The sequence below is a fragment of the Delphinus delphis genome, chromosome 1, assembly GCF_949987515.2.
Source record: "Delphinus delphis chromosome 1, mDelDel1.2, whole genome shotgun sequence".
Classification (NCBI taxonomy): Eukaryota; Metazoa; Chordata; class Mammalia; order Artiodactyla; family Delphinidae; genus Delphinus; species Delphinus delphis.
In genome coordinates this window covers 98,428,329-98,449,079 of record NC_082683.1, presented here as the reverse complement: position 1 = coordinate 98,449,079, position 20,751 = coordinate 98,428,329, and the positions used below count along the sequence as shown (strand labels likewise).

The 20,751-nt window shown below is 48.6% G+C and overlaps 2 protein-coding genes across 4 annotated transcripts in view; one reads left to right on the top strand and one right to left on the bottom strand.

Moving 5' to 3' along the window:
* ST7L (suppression of tumorigenicity 7 like) overlaps positions 1–20,751 on the top strand; it is a 150,498-nt gene that overhangs the window by 76,341 nt on the left and 53,406 nt on the right. For 2 of the 3 annotated variants that reach the window (XM_060027351.2, XM_060027333.2), the window contains one exon: positions 1,077–2,259. The exons of the other annotated variant lie outside the window; for it this stretch is intronic. In XM_060027351.2, the coding sequence (XP_059883334.1) occupies positions 1,077–1,106 (30 nt within the window). In that variant the 3' untranslated portion in view covers positions 1,107–2,259. Of the gene's footprint in view, positions 1–1,076; positions 2,260–20,751 lie in introns of those variants that run through there. 3 annotated transcript variants of the gene reach the window in all.
* WNT2B (Wnt family member 2B) lies at positions 4,783–18,216 on the bottom strand. Its single transcript, XM_060027364.1, has 5 exons — positions 17,922–18,216; positions 11,784–12,004; positions 10,458–10,735; positions 9,492–9,756; positions 4,783–6,508 (listed from the first exon to the last, which is right to left on the bottom strand). The coding sequence occupies exons 1-5, from the start codon at positions 18,107–18,109 to the stop codon at positions 6,279–6,281; spliced, it is 1,182 nt and encodes a 393-aa protein (XP_059883347.1). The 5' UTR covers positions 18,110–18,216; the 3' UTR covers positions 4,783–6,278.

The following is a 20,751-nucleotide window of genomic DNA, read 5'->3' as shown; positions in this document are numbered from 1 at the left end:
TGCAGGAGGTGAGCAGTGGAATTCTTTAGATGATCACTTCTGAGCCCACATGCGGAGGCAGTGGGGGTAGGAAGCAAGGAGAACAGTGAGAGCCAAGATCGATGGACCAAAAAGTAAGGTTTGCTCTGGCAGAAATCCTAACTATAGGTAGACTGTTTTCATGAGGTGTTCTTCCCCTAGCTCAAGTGGGGGCCCAGGTCAGGGAGCTGTAGCATCCCAGATCTATGATTGATGAACATGGTGTTCCTGCAGTTTTCCTTTCTGCCTTCACAGTTGGGGTTCAGGAGTGGGATAGGTAGGATATGTGAGGGCTTATGCTGTCTCTAACGGAATGCATTCCAGGGTTGAACAGGGAAGGGTTCCCCTTACACACATCATCTCTTGGAGCTGCTTTGTCTCACTGTCTCAGACCTAAACAGAAGTCCAGATTTTGAATGAGGGTAGGAGGAGGGGTTGAGAGCAGCAAAAGTTTTTGATCAAGTGAAAATCTGCTGTCTGCCTCATCTTGCACGGGTTTCTCTGCAGGGTAGATACTCCTTGCTTTGGTGTAGATAAATAGCTTGTCTTGGCTAGAGGTCCCAGGACTTTTACTGGGCTGTGAGTAGGCATCTGGCCTGGGATAGGACAGTTTTTTTTTAAGCACTCTCATTCCCTGTTCTTACTCTCCTAGACCAGGAGTTGAGAGCATTTTTAAAAAGATTGAACTCTCAAAGGAAATTCTAATACATACTTTAAAAGCCCAAAGCTTTAATAACTTCCTCTCATGGCTTCTCATGACTACTTCTGCTCTGTCTACACATTTAGCATCCCTTTAAAAGGACTAGATAAAACTAAAACAAAAATTTAACTGTTAATCTGAAAAAGAAAAAAGGAATAGAAAGAATTAGGAACCAGAGCTGATTAAACATGGACCACTAAATGTAGTATAGTGATCATTTGGTGGTGGTGGTATTAGTGGCAGAAATGGCAAAAAGGGGGTTCATCGATGAGGTTAAGGAAGGCCTAAGCTGTTCCTTTTGTAAATTCTGCTCATGTATACTCTCCTAGGATATTTTGTATCAATTTCTGTCCTAAAGGTGCTGGGATTCTTGTGCCTCCAGCCCTAGGCACCCTCAGTCTTTGAGGAGAACACACAGGATTTGAAGTCAGAAGCCCTTGGTTTGAGTTCTGGCTGAGCCACTCAGTATCCACAGGACTTTGGACAAATCACAGAGCCTCTCTGAACGACACCTGTACAATGAGCGTAATTCCTATCACAGGGTTGGTGAGACAATTACATATAAGCTAAAGTGTTTATACATGAAAAACCTTTTTATAAATATCACAGTTATTCTTGGGGAAGCCCCACCTTGAAAGTTGTCAAATAGAACAGCTGTGGATTAAACTATCTTTTTAATTCACTCAGCTTAGCTTTTCTGTTTGGTCAAGTCTGCTTACTGGGGTTGATGGTGTTAAGCAGTCATCCAATTTTGGCTTCTTTTGGCCAAAGAGAGAGAACTCCCATGCCCAGCTGCTCTATCCATAGACTCGTAGGCAGAATGGAAGTGAGCAAAGGCAAATTTTAAGCCAGAACAGTTCAGAGTTAGGGGACAAAAGGGAGAATGCTTACCTTGCTTTCTCAAATCCAGGATGACTAAAACATCTTAAGTAAATGAGGAAGGACCACAGAGATGCTCAGAGATCATTTAAGCCATAAATGGGAAGTAGAAAAACATACCTATACCCTCTCTTTTATCACTTTGACCTTTGGGGTCAGGGACAGGTATATTACTGACACCTCACTGGCCGTTACTTGAAACCTGCCAATCACCAGCTTCTGGGAAAGCTCAGTCTAGTGCAGCAACTGTGACATATTTACCCTAGTAAAGCCACTGCTTGCTCCCCTCTAGTGCCTTTCTCTTGTGGAGATCATCTCTGCAACCTAAAGCTATCCTGTTTTCTAACCTAGTAAGAGTTAAAAACAACAACAGGTCATGAGCAGGAGGCCTGATAATCGTACCTCGTGCAGTCATAGGAGACTGCCCTATCATTCATAGCATGTAGGACACGAATTGCACTCTTTCCAGCGTGAACCAGCCATGAGAAGTTCTACAGTCTCAGCCACTCTGCCTGGGTGGGAATTGTCCACTCTTGATCTCTTCTCTCCATGCCCTTTCTGTATCCTTCTCCTGCCACCTTCCAGAGGGGTGCCAGTCCCCAAACCAACAGCTGCTTGCATGTTGATAATTTTATAATATTCCTTGGTTATAGCTGAACCCCTGTTACTGGTATGAGTTTTGAAGTGTTTGATTGAAATCTAGTTGCTTTTTTCTTTTTTTTGTTGGGGAGAAGGAGGATGACTAGAACCTATATGCAGCCTGAGATATTTGTGTATATATATCCTCATGGTTATGTACAGGCTGATAGGAAGGGCAGAGTGAAAAGGAAGCATCTCTTTCTTGTTTTCCAACATTGCTTCAAAGATGCCCAACCCCCATAGTAGCAGGCAGTTCCCAAGTGGAGGGTGGGGGCAGAGGCCTCCACCAAGGCCATCAATAACCAGGTGTGAGCTACAGGTCTCTGCATAATGTGAAGCTCTCCCGTATTTCATTTCTGAACCAGGGGGCGGCTCTGCAGGATTGCTTACGGAGAGCTCTGTGTCTGGCACCTCTCTCCACAAGGCCCAGGCGCCCAGGGTCCCACCGACCTGCCCAGGAATGCATTACATTGTTCTCTGGTGCTGTAATTTGGCTGCAGGCTGCATCTAGGCCTCCCAGGGATGAGAAACATACTCTCCCTGCCTTCCTCCCTTGGGTTTCTGCCCTGTGACCACTGAGGGCATTTAAATAAAACCTCAGAAAGGCTGAGGGGAAAAAAATCCTTGTTATCTTTCTTATATTAAACCATGGAGAAATCAAGGTCCTGAGTGGGTCTGAGAATTTGGCGAAGGACTTAGTGGTTGGTGTGCTTGCTAAGGGAGGTGAGAGAAAGGGAAGAAATTACTCTCTGTAACAGGGAGGAAGAAGACTGAGGCAGTGAGTGGTCAAGGAGTCAGACCTACAAGACTTTGCAGACAGACCCTCAGGGCCAGGCAATGTTTGATTCTTTTAAATAATCTGAAGTCCCTGATTTCATTTTTCTAGTATCACTCTAAGGAAGAGTATGGATTCATGCTATTATTCAAGGCCAGCAATAATACAAGTTGGCTTTTATCTGCAGGACTATGTTAAGGCTGGCATTCTTACTTTTACATAAGAGGAATTGGCTATAGGCTGTGCAGCTGAGGTATTTAAGTCTTGTGCCCTCTCTAAAAGATTCTAAGATCCTTAAAGGATAATGTCTTTTAACTTAATTTGTATCCAAACAGCATTTTCTGCAATGCATTATACATAAATATTAAAAGCTAAAAGAAATGAAGACCAACAGGAAGGAGTGAAACAGAGGTGGCAGGCTAAGAGACTGCTGATCTGAGGGACAGGCCTCTATTGAACAGAGGAAAGATGTGCAAGGGGAAGACTAGAGGCAGTGAGTGAGTAGCAGCAGAACTAAATGGGGTCCTGACTGCACCAAATAAAGTTCTCATTTTGCTGCTTGTTCCAGATAAATTAGTTTCTGTTTGTATAGTGCAGAATGGATGCCAGTTGTGTAAAGCCAGTCGGAATGCAGAGGCAAGCTAAGGAATAAGAGGAAAAATTAATTGCTTGGCCATTATTCTTTTTGGGAGCCACATAGCCTCTGTAATGGGGCTTACATGGACCTCTTTTCTCTCACTATCCACCTCACTTTTCAGACCTCTCACTCTCTGGACAGCTTGCTGTTCTCTTAACCATTTATAGGAAATTGCAAAACTTGGTCTTTATGAACTAGAACTTGGAGCCCAGGGAAAAGCACAGAGCAGTATGAGATGCCAGAAGAGGCCCGATTCCTTCCACAGGGTAAGAACCAAGAAAGAATAAGATAATAGAACACAGGTAGATTTAGCTCAGGTTGATTTCCCATGGAAGGCCTAGGCTATCATTTATGTGGTAACCTGGATAACCTTGTAAGAGCTGAAGCTAACTGGGACCTGAGAGCTCTTCCCAGTGGCCCAGGATACAAGACAGCATCCTTTTGTAATTCATTCAACTCTATTCTTGAGTTCAGACTGACTGTGAGCCCCTTACCCTTCCACTACCTTAGAGTTTTCCTCCTCTTAATCCTAGCTCAAGATGTCAGAAACTCTTCTTTTCCCCTCCCATTTCCCCCCTCCCTAATCCCACCATTGGCTCATCAGTTATCCAGTTGACTCCACTCTGCAAGGAAGACATTCCCCTGGCCTGACTCACTCAGTCCTATTTCTCCACAGGAATCCCCTCACCGCAGACCACAAGGGCCCTGACTAGTTCATGTTTTGTGTTAATGGATGTGAAACTGGAGCAAACCCCCTCACCAAAAGAAAAACCACCCTAAACTCTCCCACATAGGTCTCAGCAGGTTACACAAATATTAGTCCTATCATCCAAATAAATCTGCCCCCACGGCCCAGAGCTATAGCACCCCCATCCTCTTGCTGCCTGTGCGGAGTAAAGCTGCTCCACAAACATGTGAGGACCCCAAGGGGTGCTGGAGAGGAACTCGGGGAAAGGAAAGTGGCCTATATTCAGAACTCCTTGGGTAGGCTCCTTAATATACAGCCTGCTGTCAATACCTTATAGTCCTGAACTGAAGATTCTGTGAGAAGTCAGGATGGGCTAGACCAGTTACAGGCTTTGGTAAGAGGGTCTATTGGTTGGAGTTTGAGGCGTAATTAAAACTCAATATCTGATATAAGTTTGTACGCTCATTTTAGAGGTGAGAAGATAGAGGCTCAGAGAATTTGGGTATCTTTCTCAAAATATCAAAAATAGGAACTGGCACAGCTGAGATTTCAACCCAGGTCTGTCATAACTGCAAATTTCTATACCACTCTTCTCCTTTAAAATATCAACAGGCAAGAGATAACCACTGTCCAAGTCATATAAAAATAGGAGATCATGATTTTGGGGACTCTGTGTCCTGCCCTTTAGCTTACTAAGCATGCTATCTCTGGAGACTCTACCACTACAAGCTTAGTTAGGCAGTGGGTAGTAGCACAGAAGGAACTCCCCAATTTAAGCCAAATGTGGATTGAAGGATAATAATCACCAGGACTTGGAGAGTCACTAAATAAAGATTTGTTGAATAAATGAGGAAAGGTTGTTTTCTAAGCTGTTTACCACCTTGGCCCCAAGACCCAGCTCGCCTTCCTTCTGTAACCACTGGTTCCTGCTCCCAGCTTTAAAGGCTAGGATCCTCTCCTAAAAATTGCCAAAGCCAGAGATCTCTACCTGCCTAGTATACACTAATGCCTCATGTGGGCCTTTGAGATCAGGCTTATTACCCTCTCCCATGCTCGGTGAGTCACATATCTTTTACTTGGTGTTTCCCAAACCTGGCTGCCCACCAGAATGATGTGTGGAAAGTTTAAAAAAGTAAAAATCCCAAGGCCTAGGCAGACCTACTAAATTACTCTTTCTTAGGAGTGTTCTACGGTATTCTAATTATCTGTTAGGCATGGCATGACACTGCATGCCACTCAGTTTGTACAGTCAGCAAGTGAGCAAAAGAGGCAGTGCTGGCTGATACAGGTTGAAAAGGAGAGATTAGAAGAGAATGTATGTTTGTATAGTTATATAATTCTTTTCTCCTACAAAACACAGCAGTTTATAAACATAATAGCATGAGAATGGAACTTGTCCGCTATGGCTAACTCTTATCTAGCAATCCCAGGCTCTTGATAATGGAAGAATGTTTCAGCCTATGAGTTTCTTTTGGGGTACCAGGCAGTTAGCTCACACTGACCCAGGGAAGAGATACGTGGTTTTATCTCTGTCCCATCTACCCTCAGCCAGGTAGGAGAAAAAAGTTCTCTCCAGGTATCCTTTCTCTTGCACACACAAGATGTGTCAGGAAGCCAATGCAAGGGAAAGGAAAAATGAACCTTGACCATGTGCTTTAGTGCAACTCATATCGCTCTGAAGACTCCTACCTCTTCCACTCTGCCTTCTAACCTCCAGAGTGGGGAGTCAGGGAGCCGCTCAGTTTTTTACATCCCCTGTCAACTCCTTCCCAGGGCTAAGGAACCAGCTAGGACACCAGAGTCCCTCTGGAGTACTTTACAAGTCCTTAAATAGAAGCTGTAGCAGCCCAGAGTTGAGGATGGAGGAAGGTGTGCATGCAAAGGTCTTGTGCTTTTGAGTCAGGAGGTTTGAAGTGGAGGGATGAGTGAGGTATTTATATGTTCAGGTCTGATCCAGCCACTCTGCCTTCTTGGGGGCCTTGCAAGTATGGACATCCACAGTGTTTCTGCACTCCTTGCACCGCACAGCACAGCACCAGTGGAATTTGCACTCACACTGGGTGACACGGGTAACTCGAGTTGTGTCATACCCTCGACCGCAGCACATGATTTCACAACCGTCTGTCCCTTTAGATGTCTTGCTACAGACTCGGCCTGCGGTGCCTAGGGAACCTGGGTTGGGGAAGAGAGAGAGTGAGAACCAAGTTACCTCTTACTTCAGCCACTCTGGGTTCCCTTACCCACATCCTCGTGAGGAAACCATAAAGAATCCCTTTTCCTGAAAATACACCCACTAGCCAAAATGATCATCTTCTTACTGCCCTCTGTACCAGGCTTGTTTCTTCCCACTATCAAGGCTCCCCAAAGACCATTGACTTTTCCTGCAATGCCCTCCCTGCCAATACACATCTCCATATCCCCTTCAAAACTTAGCCTTAAAATGTCATAATTGTTAAAGCTGGGTGAAGGTTCTCTACTTTATGTTTGAAATTTTCTATAATAAAAAGTTAAAATAAAAAACTTAGCCTATAATTTACCTTTTCTAAGAAGCCTTGTTACAACTCTGATCCAGTTACCATTTGTTAATATTTCGGTCCTTAGTTTATATTTCATTAAGTTGTACTATACAAGAAAGTGGTATAGCATGGCCATTAAAAATTTAACGCATGTGCCTCATGTCAAATTGTCTAGGATTAAAACCTAAATCTGCACTTCTTAGTTGTGTGATCTAGCAAGTTAGTTGATCTCTCTGGGCTTTAGTTTTCTTATAATAGCACCTAACTCAGTAGATAGTTATATCTATAATCTCTGATCAACTGAGGGGGTGAACTGATAAGCATTACTGGCAGGAGGCTTCTCCCTAAGGAATGCCTAAAGAATATCCCTTGCCTTACCCCTTATGGTAGGAACCCTTGAAGGGTAGGGATTGTGTTATTCCCCCTGCACAGAGAATGCTCACCACCTCACAACCTGACTGATTTTTGCAAAAGAGATGCTGCCAACAGATCACAAAATCATAGAATTTTAGATGGGATGGATCCTAGAGAATATCTACTTCACCTCTTTCCCAGAGATGGGAACATAACTAGCCTGGGGGTTCAAGAAGGGTATGAATAAATTAACTGATTTCTATAGCAGTAGTCTCCACATTCCACTGAATATGGAGAGAAAATGCTAGTACTTCTATATTTGTTTTTGGGCTCATCAATTTAAAATATCTACTTTGTATGTATGTTTTATAATGTACATTTTAGTACAATGAAACATAGATATAATTCATAAGTAAATATACATATATTGGAGGCACATGTTCAGATTTTTTTTTTAATGATAGGAGTACACAAGCCAAAATGTTAAGAGACCACTGCTCTAGAGTATAGGCTGACTAGGTCTACTATATATGTTATCCGCCTGATTTCAAGGGCTAGGTCTTAATGTCATTCTCTTGTGCACCAGAAGCCTCTTCTACGCTCTGGAGCCAAGCAATCCAATGTAGTAGCCACTAGCCAAATATGGTCATTTAGATTAAGTTAATGAAAATTAAATAAATTTTAATACTTAGCTCCTCAGTCACACTAGCTATATTTCAAGTGCTGAATAATCACATGTAACTAAGTGGCTACTGTATTGGAGAGCACAGATGTAGAACATTTCTATCATCACAGAAAGTTCAATGGGACAGTACTGCTTTGGAGGGAATTCCTGGCTCCATACTCCCTTGTGGGATGACTTGTACCCTTTGAATTCCAGGCTCCACTGTGGGTTTTATGAGACCTGTGTTATGCCTCTGAGAACAACCAACACACATATGACTCATCCTCCCTCCTAACTCCAAAGATCCTTCCCCAAAGGTGCATTTTAGGATGACAGCATAGGCTTACACCCTGGATGTTGTGGAATTATTTCTAGGCATTTAGAGAGTAGCCCTCTGAATTATACCACATGGGAAGAAAACAAACTTAGTGGCAGGAAATCACCAGGAGAATCAGAAGTGCTTTCTTAACATTTTTTCTCCTAGCACCCTTCAAAGTACACAAACTACTTTCTCTGTGTCTTGGGTAGAGCCCCACCCTGTTTCTGTGCCCAGTTTTGCTCCAAGCTAATTGCTTCTCCAGGAATGACACTGATAGGTGAAAACAAATAGTATGGAAGACAGCTAAGGGTTTTGGCTTCCCCTTACCGAGGTCCTGACTGCTGAGACTACAGAGAAGAGTCTGGGAGCCCATAACAATAACCAGGGGAAGAACAGTTCTGTTGCATAGCAGGTTGTTCCTAGTTTAACCTGTCTGAACCTGAAATATGAGCCAAGATGGTTAGCTTCCACTCTTTTAGGGGAACACCACATCACCTTCCAGCATTCCCAAGAATTCCACCGCAAATACATGGAACAGATTCAAGAATGATTTGCTGCTTTCTGCTGATGGTTAGCCTTTGGTAGGGATCTCCTCTCTCCTTGCTTCCTCAACTCCATTTTAGAATTTTCAGTGGCAGCACACTGGATAAGCCCTTTCAAGGTCATTCATGGTGTATTTCCTACTACCTTTCTGTCTTTAATCTTCCTTACCCAAAACCTTCACTCAGATTAATCTGCTCTCTGTTCCCAGAACAGATCATGTGCTTTCCCACCTACCACTCTACTCACATGTAGAGAATATCCACCTGTTCTTCTCTCTAGCTATCCAGATAATCCCCACACTTTAAGAAACAGCTTAAATTCCACATTTTCAAGTAAACTTTTCTTAATTTCTCTCTTTTGCAGTTGCATTTGTCTACCTGTTATATCTCATTTCTTTAGCTAGATTGTAAAGAGCCAAAACTTAGTCTGTATCTTATGCTTCTGTATAGCCCATACATTGTTTGGTACTGAAATGGGTGATTGACTTAAACATTCACTTAGTAGTACCTACTATATCCCAGATGCTGGGAATATAAAGGAATGATAGATGACCTCAGGCCTCAAGGAGCTCAGTGTCTTCTCCTCTCTAGGCAGCTTTGGGCCTGGCAGACTGAGGCATAAATCAACAATCTTATTACAAGGTTTTCACGTCTGACTGGCTCCTCCAACCTCCTTCCCTAACTCCTGAGACCGTGATTAACTAGAGGTGCCTGCACTAAAAATCAGGGCTCCATGTTTCTACCTACTTTCCTTACTCACCTGCAGCCTTGTCCAAGACGCAGTAGTCTGGAGAGTTGTCAAAGTAGACAAGGTCAGTCCGGGTAGCACGGCGATAGCCTTGGCGGGCTGCTGTGAAGTTTGCGCCATCCTGGGTGGCCGTTACCTGCACAGCCCCATCATAGCGCCGCCGCAGGTAATCACCTGTGCGGCGGAAGTCTGAGAGTGCACGCCAGCAGGTGCGCAGGGTACAGGAGCCACTCACGCCATGGCACTTACACTCCAGCTTCAGAAACCGCCGCACAGCCTGGGAGGTGGGGAGGCAGGTAAGGGAAAGGCAGCCAGTCAGGGTACTTTATGGTCATCCCTAGGACTAAAAGCATGAGTGCCCTGAGGTCTGCTGGTCCTGGCCCTGGTTGGCTAGTGGAGCCATCGGTTGTCCTCTCCCCAGTCAGATTCCACCCATTCTTCCCGATCAAATTGAAGAACCTCTTTTTCCAGGAAACCTTCCTAGACCAACAGTGCTTTCCTTTTCATGATAGCCCATTTGAACTTTAAAGCCCCAGGATTCTGTTCATAATTATGGCACAGCCTCTACTTTTCATGTGTTTTAGAGTTCAAGGTACCATGCCTTCTGCTTTTGTTGCATGTCATTTTCCAGCACAGTACTAGGCCAGCATAGGAAGTGCTCAAAGACCAGTGCACTGACTAGAACAAGCTTTTATCCTCCTCGGACTTTAGGAGGTGATTCTTTTTTTCTTAAAAAGTTATTTCCCTTCTTTTCTCCACCTTTCCCTAATTTCCACCTATGTGAAGACTCTTTATGCTCCAGGTTGAACCTAGGCATTCCTCAGGTCCCTTGCACTTACTGCTCCTGTTCCAGGGGTTGGGGCTTTTGGAAGTAATCCAGAAGCCTTCAGTGCTTCCACCTTCACATTTACTCCATGATCATACATACTGGCCACTCCCAGCCAATATGAATGTACATGCACAGACATGAGTACTGACCGTGCGACCACAGCGATTGTTATGTAAGTTCATGAGAGCCCGTGCATCCTTAAGCCTCTTCTCCTTGGCATCCACGAAGGCTTTGGCAAAACGAACACCATAGTGGATGTTGTCACTGCAGCCACCCCAGTCAAAGTCCCCACGTTGGTCATGATGTCGGCCACGGGTGTAGGGGTCACAGCTGCACACACTCAGTTCACCCTGGCTACAGGCACGAGTGATAGCATGGACCACCCCTGCTGATGAGATGGCATATACAAATGCTGCCTCCCGGCTACCTAGAGAGAGAAAGGTAGAAGTGTGTTTCAGGAAAGAGGCCCTTGTCTGTCCCCTTCTTTAGCCCACACAACCTTCAACTCTGAAACCTCTTCTCCTTTTCTTTCCCAGGGCAACCCCTGTACCTCCTTTATTCAAGGTACCCTTCCCTTCCAAGAGCATTCCCCAGTGAATCTGACCTCTTCCCCTCAGCCCTCACAACTCTCTATCCACTTCTTTGTATGTCTGACCTCTTGGGCTGACCTGTACTCCTGTTTCCTTCCAAACTCCCTGGGTCCATCCATTGAAAAGTTTCACAGTGAATCATTCCCTCCCACTGAGTGCCAACCCCAGCTTAGCAAAGCCAGCCTTAGTCCACATTCCAGGCCTTTTCAGGCCCACTCTGCTGGACAGTTCCCCTACAATGGAGACCCCAGCCCAGGGGTCATCCTATTTGAAGAGATATGCTACTTTCCCCAGCCTGCTTTCTTCCTTCCCTGCTCTTGGGGATTGATGAAGCATCATCACTCTTGTCCCTCTGACACCTCCACATTCTCATCTCATTCCCTTTCTGCTAGTTTACTGTTTAGCTCTGCTTAGCTCTTTTGCTGAGCCAGGTCCAAGCCGCTGACTCTCCAAATATTTACATATCACCTTTCTGTTTATTCCTTGCTCCAATTATTATAGTGTTGGGAGTGGTGGGGTGAGGGTAGTGATGGTGTTGGTAAGAACAGAGCAGCCATTTCCAGTCCTCAGCCTTACAGTGCATGGATATCCGCAGGCTGGGGGTTGGGGAGGGGAAGGAAAAGGGAGGAAGAAGGATGGAGGCACCAGGGAATGCTGTTCCTTTGACCCATCATCCCAGAACACTGGGATTTAAAGGGGTCACTGCCTACATATGTAAGGTACTGAGGGTCTGTTTCCAACTGTATCCTGGGCTCTGCCCACAATTCTTACTCTGATTATGAAGTAGTATGCAGGAGAGAAGAGAGGGGCTCATGCCTATACTACCCACTCACCACCCAAGCATAGAAAGAGAAGGAGCTGGGGCAGGGTGGAAGAGGCCCCTACTTCTGAGCATGACACGGCCAAAGACAGTGTGGTCCCGGTCCAGGGTGGTGCAGTTCCAGCGATGGTGGCGGAACTGGTGCTGACACTCTCGGATCCATTCTCGGGCACCCTCGCCCACCGAGCGCATGATGTCTGGGTAACGCTGGCACAGCTGCCGCTGCCGGCTCACCAGACCAGGGATATTGTCACAGATCACTCGGGCCCCCAGCGCCCCGATGTACCTGCAAGGTGGAGATGGCCCTGTCAGAGCATCCTGGCTTTATTCTGCATTAGGAGAAGGGGAGGAAAGGTTTGGCATTCAAACCTTGAGAGGTTCCTTCCCCTTCCTCCAACCAAGGCCGATATTCCCCAAGGCCAATGGGGAGAACCAATCCTCACAAGCTCTGGAGAAATAATTAAACAGTTGCAGAGAAAGTAATTGAGTGGTCTCTCACCATTACCAGTTCCCCAGCCAAAGGCCAAAATGACACACACTCCCAGAACACAGGCTAGGCATGTGTCACATACACAGAAGCTGTGGGCATGTCACACAAACCCCATTGCCTGTTTATTTAATAAACATTAAGAGCCTCGTGGAAAAATAAACTTAATAAAACTAGAGTCTGAGACAACACTGTTATACCCCATGTCAGAGGCACGTCCTGCGTGGCTGGTCCATAAAGACATGGTATGGGAGAAGGATGGAGACAGGGAGGAGTCAGTGGGAAGAGATATAGTGGGCAATTTTGAGTGACGTTTATAGCTCTAGTCAGACCCGTGTAGCTAAGAGTCCTCATTCCCAATCCCGAGGTCTGGGGAGGAAGACCCCCCACCCCAACTCTCCTCCCCACACCCTTTGTTTCAAGGTCCCATGACCTTTCTTAACTAATGAGTCTTTCAAAATTATCCTTCCCAACTTAAAGGGCATAATGTCCTGGATGAATCTACATGGGCAGAGGGCTGTTTGCAGTGGGAAACCAAAGACCAAGATTAAGCAACAGGGTGACACTCCCCATATTCCAGTCCCCAATCTGCCCAATGTGAACAATTATAGGAAGATCAATTGGGTGAGCTAATAAAAGATAGGTGAGTTGCTAGAGTCATCCTCAATTTTCTCAAGGAAGTAGTTTTTCTTCATTCAAACACTTTTTAGCCCTGGACTCCACCACACGCCTCAGGAAGAACATTTCAGAGAGAGGACAGGAGTTCATCATCACCTTTTTTCCCCACAAGGCCACCAAATGAGATCTGACCCATGCACCCACTTCTCACTCCCTTTCCATCTCTCCAGCACCCAGCACATACATGCCTTGATTTGCTGTGAATTCTCTATTCTCCTGTCCTAACACATCAAAGGGACGCTTTCTCGCCCCTTTTCTGAACAGATGGGGACCATGGAGGGCAGTTGCTGCTACAGACAGAAAAGATTTGATTTGGGCTGTGAATGAGCCTGTGGTTTGGGAAGGGCCCCAAAATGGGCCTAGAAGTGGGTGAGGAGAAGGGAGGGCAGCCAGTGGGGAGAAGGGAAAAGCTGGACTGCCCTGGGCTTTATGTTCTCTGCAACACTCCCCCCCACCCGGCCCCCTGCATTTGTAAATGCAGCCCTCACCCACAGACTGGATCACCACTGGTGATACCAACTCAAACACAAGGAGGGCTGATGTTTGCCTCTTCTGGAATTCAGCAGGGCTGATGGGGCCCATCTGTCCCAGGGAGGGGTGAGAGGGCTGGTCCACCACTAACAAATCCCACGGAATCAGCATCCCCAGCACTGTCCATCAGGGCAACAGCTTCCAGGAACAAACAAAATAAACACCCTGGGCTGGGCCAGGCCGGAAAGGGCTGCCTGACGCACAGCCGGGAGTTACACCCACTGCTGCGGTGCTTTGTTTGGAGAATCAAGACCGTTGGAGTTGGAGCCTGTCCCTGTCTCACCACCATTCTGCTTCCTCAGTTCACCCCCGAGTACTGCTCTAGGCAATGGGTGTTTGTTGTTTTTTGTTTTTTACTGGGGCTTGGGAAGACAGGGGTTGGATGGGAATGGGAGACCAGTAATCCAGCCCTCATGAGACAGTGTGGAATGGGGCATGCCAAACCCTGGTAAAAAGTCCTTCCTGTGGTCTGACTTAGCTCCATTCTGCTGCAGCCCACATCGGTCCTTCCTGTTACATCCTCACTGAGCGTGGGAACATCTGTTCAGTAAGACAGGAAGATAATTTTCTTTACTACCACCCTTATCCCACTAAGTAGCTGCTTCAAGATTCTGCAGAGCAGGGCACTTGCCTCCTGACCAGTGGTCAGCACCTTGCAGTCAGTGTGGGGGCCTCCAGCAAGGCAGCCTGAGGCCCAGGTCATCCCCCTCTCAATTCAGCGCGTGCCTACAAAATGCCTACCATGTGCCAAGCACTGAGCTCATCTGTTAGGGGCACAAAGATATTTAAGGCATCTCCCAGCTGATGGGCTGGTAGAAGGGTGAGATGCCCCTGACTCTGTAGCTCTGTTTCCCTTCCAGAAGTTTTTACTTCCTTCCCAGCTTCCTGCTCGAGAATGCTCTCTTTACCTGCTTTTGACCAATTCATACCCCTTCCTTTGACAAAGTGACTCATGCCCTGTTCTAGCTCCTTGCTACTCAGAGTGTGGTCCCCAGAACAGCAGTATCAGCATCTCCTGGGAATCTGTTAGAAATGCAGAGCCTCAGGCCCCATTCCAGCCCTACTGAACTGGCATTTTACCCACCTCCTCAGGTGATTAGGACATGCTGCTCTATGAACGCAGGGAGTTTTGTCTGTTTTGTTCACTTCAGTATCCCCAGTACCTAGAACAATGTCTGGCACAAAGCAGGTACTTAATAACTATTTGGTGAAAAAAACAAAACCTGACCGCTCTGATTTATCCCCAACTCCCCTCTCCTCCTAGCTAGCCATAGGCTTCATTTCAACTATAGCTTTATTCCTTGTTGACATTGCAGATGTTTTAGGTTTGTGTCTTTTTAATGAGGCTAGGGGTCCTCTTTTTTATTTACCCCCTTTCTTTTACAGTCTTTAGTGCATGTACATGGTTTAGCTCAGCCCATATAGGGCTTTGAACACAAGGATAAAACAATTATTCTCCCTAAATATCTTAATACAATATCATTTATATGATACTTTACAGTTCACAAAACATTTTTCTTCACAAAAATCCTATGAGAGAGAGAGAGAGATTTCCATTTTACAGGTGAAGAAACTGGGGTCACAAAGACTAACAATACCCAGCTCTGTCCATCAGGGCTAGTCAGAGGAGAACTGGGGTGAACCAAGGACATCTGACTCCAAAGTCCAAGCTCATTTTCAATTCCAAGCCTAAGAGAGGCACACAATGCTTATTAACCAGGAGTAGACCAATCTGGCTCCAAAATTGGTGTGAACTTGAATTTCATACTATGCCCCTCCTATCCTTCACTTTCTTCATGTGTGAAATGGGGATAATAATATTATCTGCCTCACTGGATTATTTTGGGGATTGTAAAAGATGATGCTTATAGGTGCTTAGCCATAGTGTCTGGAGCGTAGGAAGGGCTCATTAAATGGCAGCTGTGGTTGATAACAATAATGTTAATGTCGGGGAATTCCCCCGGCGGTCCAGGTCGCTCCAGGTCTGGGAACTAAGATCCCACAAGCCCCTGGCATGGCCCCAAAACAAAAAAAACCCAATAATGTTAATGTCATGATATCACTTTGTTCCTCCTGTAAATCCACAGTCCTGAACACAGTCCTGCTCTTGTGATTCCCTACATCCCAGCCCCTGCAGAATACAAAATAGTACAGGAAGGCACATGCCAGGAGACCCCTATTTCTTGTTCTCTTTTTCATAGATTAAGAAGAGACCACCCGTTTCCTCCTTCAGTTAAAGGTCGGGAGAGGAAGGGAGTGGTTGGAGAGTAAGGGGAAGGGCTGTGAGGAAGATCAGACTATTAGCTGGTGATAGTGATGACATTCTGCTCCTGAGTGGAACATGGACACACAGAGTCAACAGGCATCTCTTCAGGCGGTTGTACAGAATATCAATCTTGCTGGGGTTTTTTCCTAAGAGAAAGAGAGATAATCACCTTGGGGCCTGACCTGCTTTTGGAAAGCAGCTTTCTACTTTATCCCAGAAGTGACTGACCACTGAGGCAGGCATCTGGGGCCTGCAGCTGTGACCCCTGTGAGGCAAAGAGACTGAAATGACCGGTGCACTCACTGCCCATCCTGGCCCTGTTGCTGCCTTCCTCCATTTCACAGGGACTGCTGAATTCTGTATCACCCGCCCGCCTCCCTCCCTAGCTAGCTCTTCCACCCAGGAGTTTTTCCAAAATCTTTAATATGAACCACATGGGGGAGAGTAGTAGAGGGAGAAAGGAAAAGGGAGAAGGAGCAGCCAAGGGGACAAAATGCGGACTAGGAAGAACCCCAATTGGGTTTTTAGGAACCACTACCAGCATGCTGAAATTACCAGAATGACACTTCCTCACCTAAACACCATGTGGACCAAGACTGCCTTCCAAATTGGTAAGAAGCAACCAAGAGTCCCTAAAAGCAAATTGTCATCTGGAATGGATAAAGATGCACAGTGGTCACTTCATCCTTCCTCTACAGGGCCTCTGAAGACACAAGTCCCCAGCCAGACTGAGACCATGAAGGTAAAGGGTGGCTTTAATCTCACTCTGAAGTTTGAAAGGCTTTTCTCCTCGTCCCCTTCTTCCTTTTCCCTTTCTAAAGGAATGTTTCAAGCCAGATGTAAGATATGAGCCTCCCTGCTCCCCCATCCAGAACCCCCCTCCTTGCCTTCCCCAACACTGCAGAGATAAAAAAGATCCAAAGGAGAGATTTTCCTGAGACAGGAAAAACGGGGGGTGTGTGTGGGGGGGTGATGGGGATGGAGAAAGTTGCATCTTGAAATGATAGGAATCTGCAGCCCAAGCTCGCTGGCCCCTCAGCCAGCTACCCCTCACCCTTCCAGCCAAGATTCCAAATCCGGAGGAGAGAAGCCACAGGGTGCAAGGGGAAAAGAGACCACACTTTGTGGAGGAGGGGAGGATTGGGGGGAGGGGCAGAGTAAGGAAAGGAACGGGGGCACTGCATGGGTAGAGAGAGGCAATAGCCCAGTCCAAGCGGCCAGTTTAATTGGGGGGTGAAGAGGAAAGACAAGAGGACTGAGTCATTTCTCAGTCCCACTCTCCCCCTGCTCAGCCCCCAGAAGGTGGGGGAGGAGAGAGAGCAGCTCTTTCTTCTGGGAGAAAACGATGAGTGCCATCCAGAGCTTTCGTGGGGAAGGGGATCCGAAAAGAATAGATATCCAGTGGATTTTTAATTCCTTTTGCCTCATCTGCCGTCTTGTGAAGTGTCCGGACTCTTAAGGCCTGCAGGAAATCTGAGGAGAGCATCTCTTAATGCTTTGAGACTCTAGAAGCCGCTAGTTCTTGGAGGGGAAAGATGGGAGATGGGACCATCTGGGGAAGGAAGAGAAGGAAGAAGGGAGGGTGATATCAAGGTTCGAGGTGAGATCCTCAAAACAGACTGAATGTCTGAAGTATGCAAACCCAAGTGTTTTGTTTGCTTTAGTTGTGGGAGTTAATGGGGGTAGTTTTTGCCGCAATTCCATTTCTAAACCTTGCGCTGGGTGCTCCTGCCTCACCAAAGCCTTACTGCGTTATGGGGTGAGGGTAGACTAGCGAGAGGCTCGTCCGCCCTTGCCATCTGCCCCTTTCTCCACCTCCCCCGTGTGGGGGGGCCAACCTTAGGGGATCAGGAGGCCCTCTTGGACGGCCACCGCGGCCCAGATGGGCGACTGGTTCCTTGAATCCATCCTGAGAGAAACTCGTAAGGTAGCTTTTGCCCTAAGAGGATTGAGCTGAAATACAGGGGGTCTGGGAAGCCTCGATTACCGGGCGTTCTTTTTCCAAATACCCAGCGCCCTCATCACCAGACGGGGAAGGAGCGGCGCCCCCTTATCCACTCGCCGCCCCCCTGCGCCCCTCCGCGACTTCAGTGACAGCCCTGCACGGATCGTCTCTGACTCCGTCAAAGCGACAACCTGGTCTCCTGAGCAGCGGGTGTTGGGAGCTGTATACTCCCTTTCGGCGCGTCCGGCCTCTCTAACCCAGCACCTCACCCTCCCAGCCCTGAGAGCCACACTTACCACCAGGACGTGTCTACGCGGGCCGGCAGCAGCAGCAGCAGCAGCAGCAGAAGGCAAGCAAGACTTAGGCGGGCCGAAGCCCCAGAGCCGTCGGGGCTCGTGGGTCTAGGCGCGGGCTCGGAGACAGGGGCGCGGACGCGCCGAAAGGGGAGCTGCGCGGCTTCCTCCGCACCACCCGGCCTCAGCATAGCTCCCCGAAGACTCCCGCCACGCGGCCCGGAGGGGCGTGGACGGGGCACCGGCTGAGGGTAGTCAGGCTGCTCCCACTTCACCCCCCTGGGGGGCCATAAGTCTCGCCGGCGGCTGGGGACCTAAGGGCACCTAAAGTCCAGAAGTCGGGGCGCCAGGTCCCGGAGAGGGGCGCAGGGAGAGGTGTCCGGAAGCCTACGACGCCGCGCCGAGCTCGGGATCTGGGGCACGCTGCCTGGGCTGAGATGCGGTGTCACGGGGTCGGCGGCGCGGAGTGGGGCTGCGGACAGAGTGTGCCGACAGCTCCTTCGGCCGCGGGCTCTCATTGGACGGCGCGGGGCGGGGCCGAGGCCGGGGACACGTGCGGCCCTCAGGACGGCTCCGCCCGCGCCACCCCGGGGCGCTCCGCAGCGCCCTAGGTGTGGCGGCCGCCTCCGCCCCTCGGCGCCCCTAGCACTGCGCCGCGCCCCCACCTGCTCGGGCGGGACGCGACGGGGCGCAGCGGCGTCCTTCGGCGCCCGGAGCGCCCAGCCCCTGCCCACGCCGCGCCACCGGGTCCTAGCGCCCTTCATTTGGCAACCCCAGCCTCCGTGGGTGATGGCCTGGAGGGCCGAGTGAGGGGGGCTGCAGACACTTTCCCCTGTCATCTAACCTACAGTGACACTGAAGTGAGCCACAGAGGACTCAGTCATTTCTTCGGGTTCTCCGTTCTTGCGCTTCTGTGAAATGGGTAGAATTTCTGCCACGGGGAGTTGCGGGAGAATCTTAACTCCCTTTACAACGCTAACGGGGGGCGCCACGGGTAGCAGACTTAAGGTAGGGGCTTCTCTCATCTACGGCTCGCTGCCCCTGGTTCCTCCGACCCGCTGCCCACCGTATTCCCACGCCCCCACCCCCAGGCCCCCGCACACAATGTTTATAGACAAAGCTCTCGCCCGCTTGCCCGGACCCGACGCTTCCCTCCGGCCTGTGGACCGGGAATCGATGGCCAAAGCGGAGCGGCACACCTGAGGACCCGACACGGACTCCCCGCCCTTGGCCGCCCGGGCTCGGCAGAGCCTACTCTCTCCCAGCTTTCCCGATGCTTCGGTTCCCCACCCCTTCGGGCGGGGCTGCGAGTACGAAAGAATCAGAAACAGCTGGGCAGCTTTCCCGAACCAGAGGCCAGGGTGGGGGTCCTGCTGAGAGAGTGGAAGCCCCGGAGCCATTTCTCTCCTTCGCCTTTCCACTCTCCCTCTTTCCCACTGCTCCCTTCCCTCCCTCCGCCAGCGCCCCAACCGCCTGGGGGCGTGGTAAATTGGGAAGGGGAAGGTTCTGGCTGTAGAAATTGATTCCCCTCTTCCGTCTGCACTTCCCAGGCCGGCAGGTAGAGCTTCTGGAGGCAGGGTGGCCCTTACTGAGACCTAAACATTCTTTTTAAAAAAAACCTGCATCTTATAACTTCCAGAGTCCGGCTGGGGTCCGGCCCCAACCTCTTCTCCAGACTCAGTTTCTCTTGCCTAGCCTCTCATTCCCAGGTGTCTTTCGTGCCTCTCCCCGTGATTTATCTATACTATAAAGCCCTGGTGTAAACAACGCCCCGGAAACTGCCCAGCCCCTTCAACCCCAGACATTGTCAGTTCTTGGGGGTGGGGGTCTCTGTTAGAGACTCCGGAGTGTGAGCGACAGGGCGCAGCTCGCCGCAGACGTCCCCGAGGCAGATATGAGGGAGAAGGGCTAAGAGAGACCTTTATCCCCTCTCCACATCTCTCACCCCTTTATCTCACTTTCTGTAGTAGGGGGCGAAGTGAATTCATTCATTCAACAAATATTTATTCCCTACCATGTTCCAGACTGTGCCAGGCACATTAGTGAACAAAGCAAAACGAACAATTTCTGCCTGTGTGGAGTTTAACTTATATTGGGAGAAGATAGACAATAAACAGTAAACATCATAGGTAAAACATATAGCATATTAGAAAGTGATAAGTACAGTGGGAAACAATGGAGTTGTAACTAGGATGATCAGGGTAGGCCCCATTAAGGACATTCAAGCAAAGACTTGAAGGAAGCGAGAGAACAAGCCAGGTAGATTCTTGGTGAAGAGGATGCCAGCACAGAGGCCCTCAGTTGGGAGTGGGCTGGTGTGCAGAGTGAGCTAGGGAGGAGGAGAGGAGTCCAGATAGGTAACAGCGGTAGTCTAGGTCATGCAGGAGAGAAGGTGCCCACCCTTGGAGGGGAGGTAGAAGATGGGGGCTGGATTGGAGTTGGATGGGAGTGAGTGAGTGGGGCAAATACAGAGGCCAGGCAGGGTCCACATGCTGTCCATATCCTCCCTGCCAACCTTCCCCTTCCCCTCCCCTTCTCTCTCTCAGTCTGGGAGGCTCCAGTTGGCCCTTCCGTTTGCTTAAAAGAAGCAGACTCTATACTGAGCTTCCTCTCAGACTCTATACTGAGAGGGGCAGGTGAAAGAGGAATGGGCCCAGGCTCATTCCTGGCCAAGCCCCTTTCCTGGGACCATTCTGTCACCTCCTCCCAGCCCAGCCCCACCCTGATGCTGGGCAGCAGTCTATAAGCTCTGCAAGCTCTGGCAGCCTCTCTCAGACTCCCCTGTGTGCGCAGGCCTGGGTGTGACTCTGGCCCTGTGTTTATTCCTACATCT

Coding starts and splice junctions, on each gene's coding strand:
- WNT2B (XM_060027364.1), bottom strand. CDS start 18,109: ATGCTGAGGCCGGGTGGTGCGGAGGAAGCCGCGCAGCTCCCCTTTCGG. Junction 10,736..11,783: donor TGGCCGTGTCATGCTCAGAA/GTAGGGGCCTCT, acceptor TTCTCTCTCTAG/GTAGCCGGGAGGCAGCATTT. Junction 6,509..9,491: donor CGTCTTGGACAAGGCTGCAG/GTGAGTAAGGAA, acceptor TCCCCAACCCAG/GTTCCCTAGGCACCGCAGGC.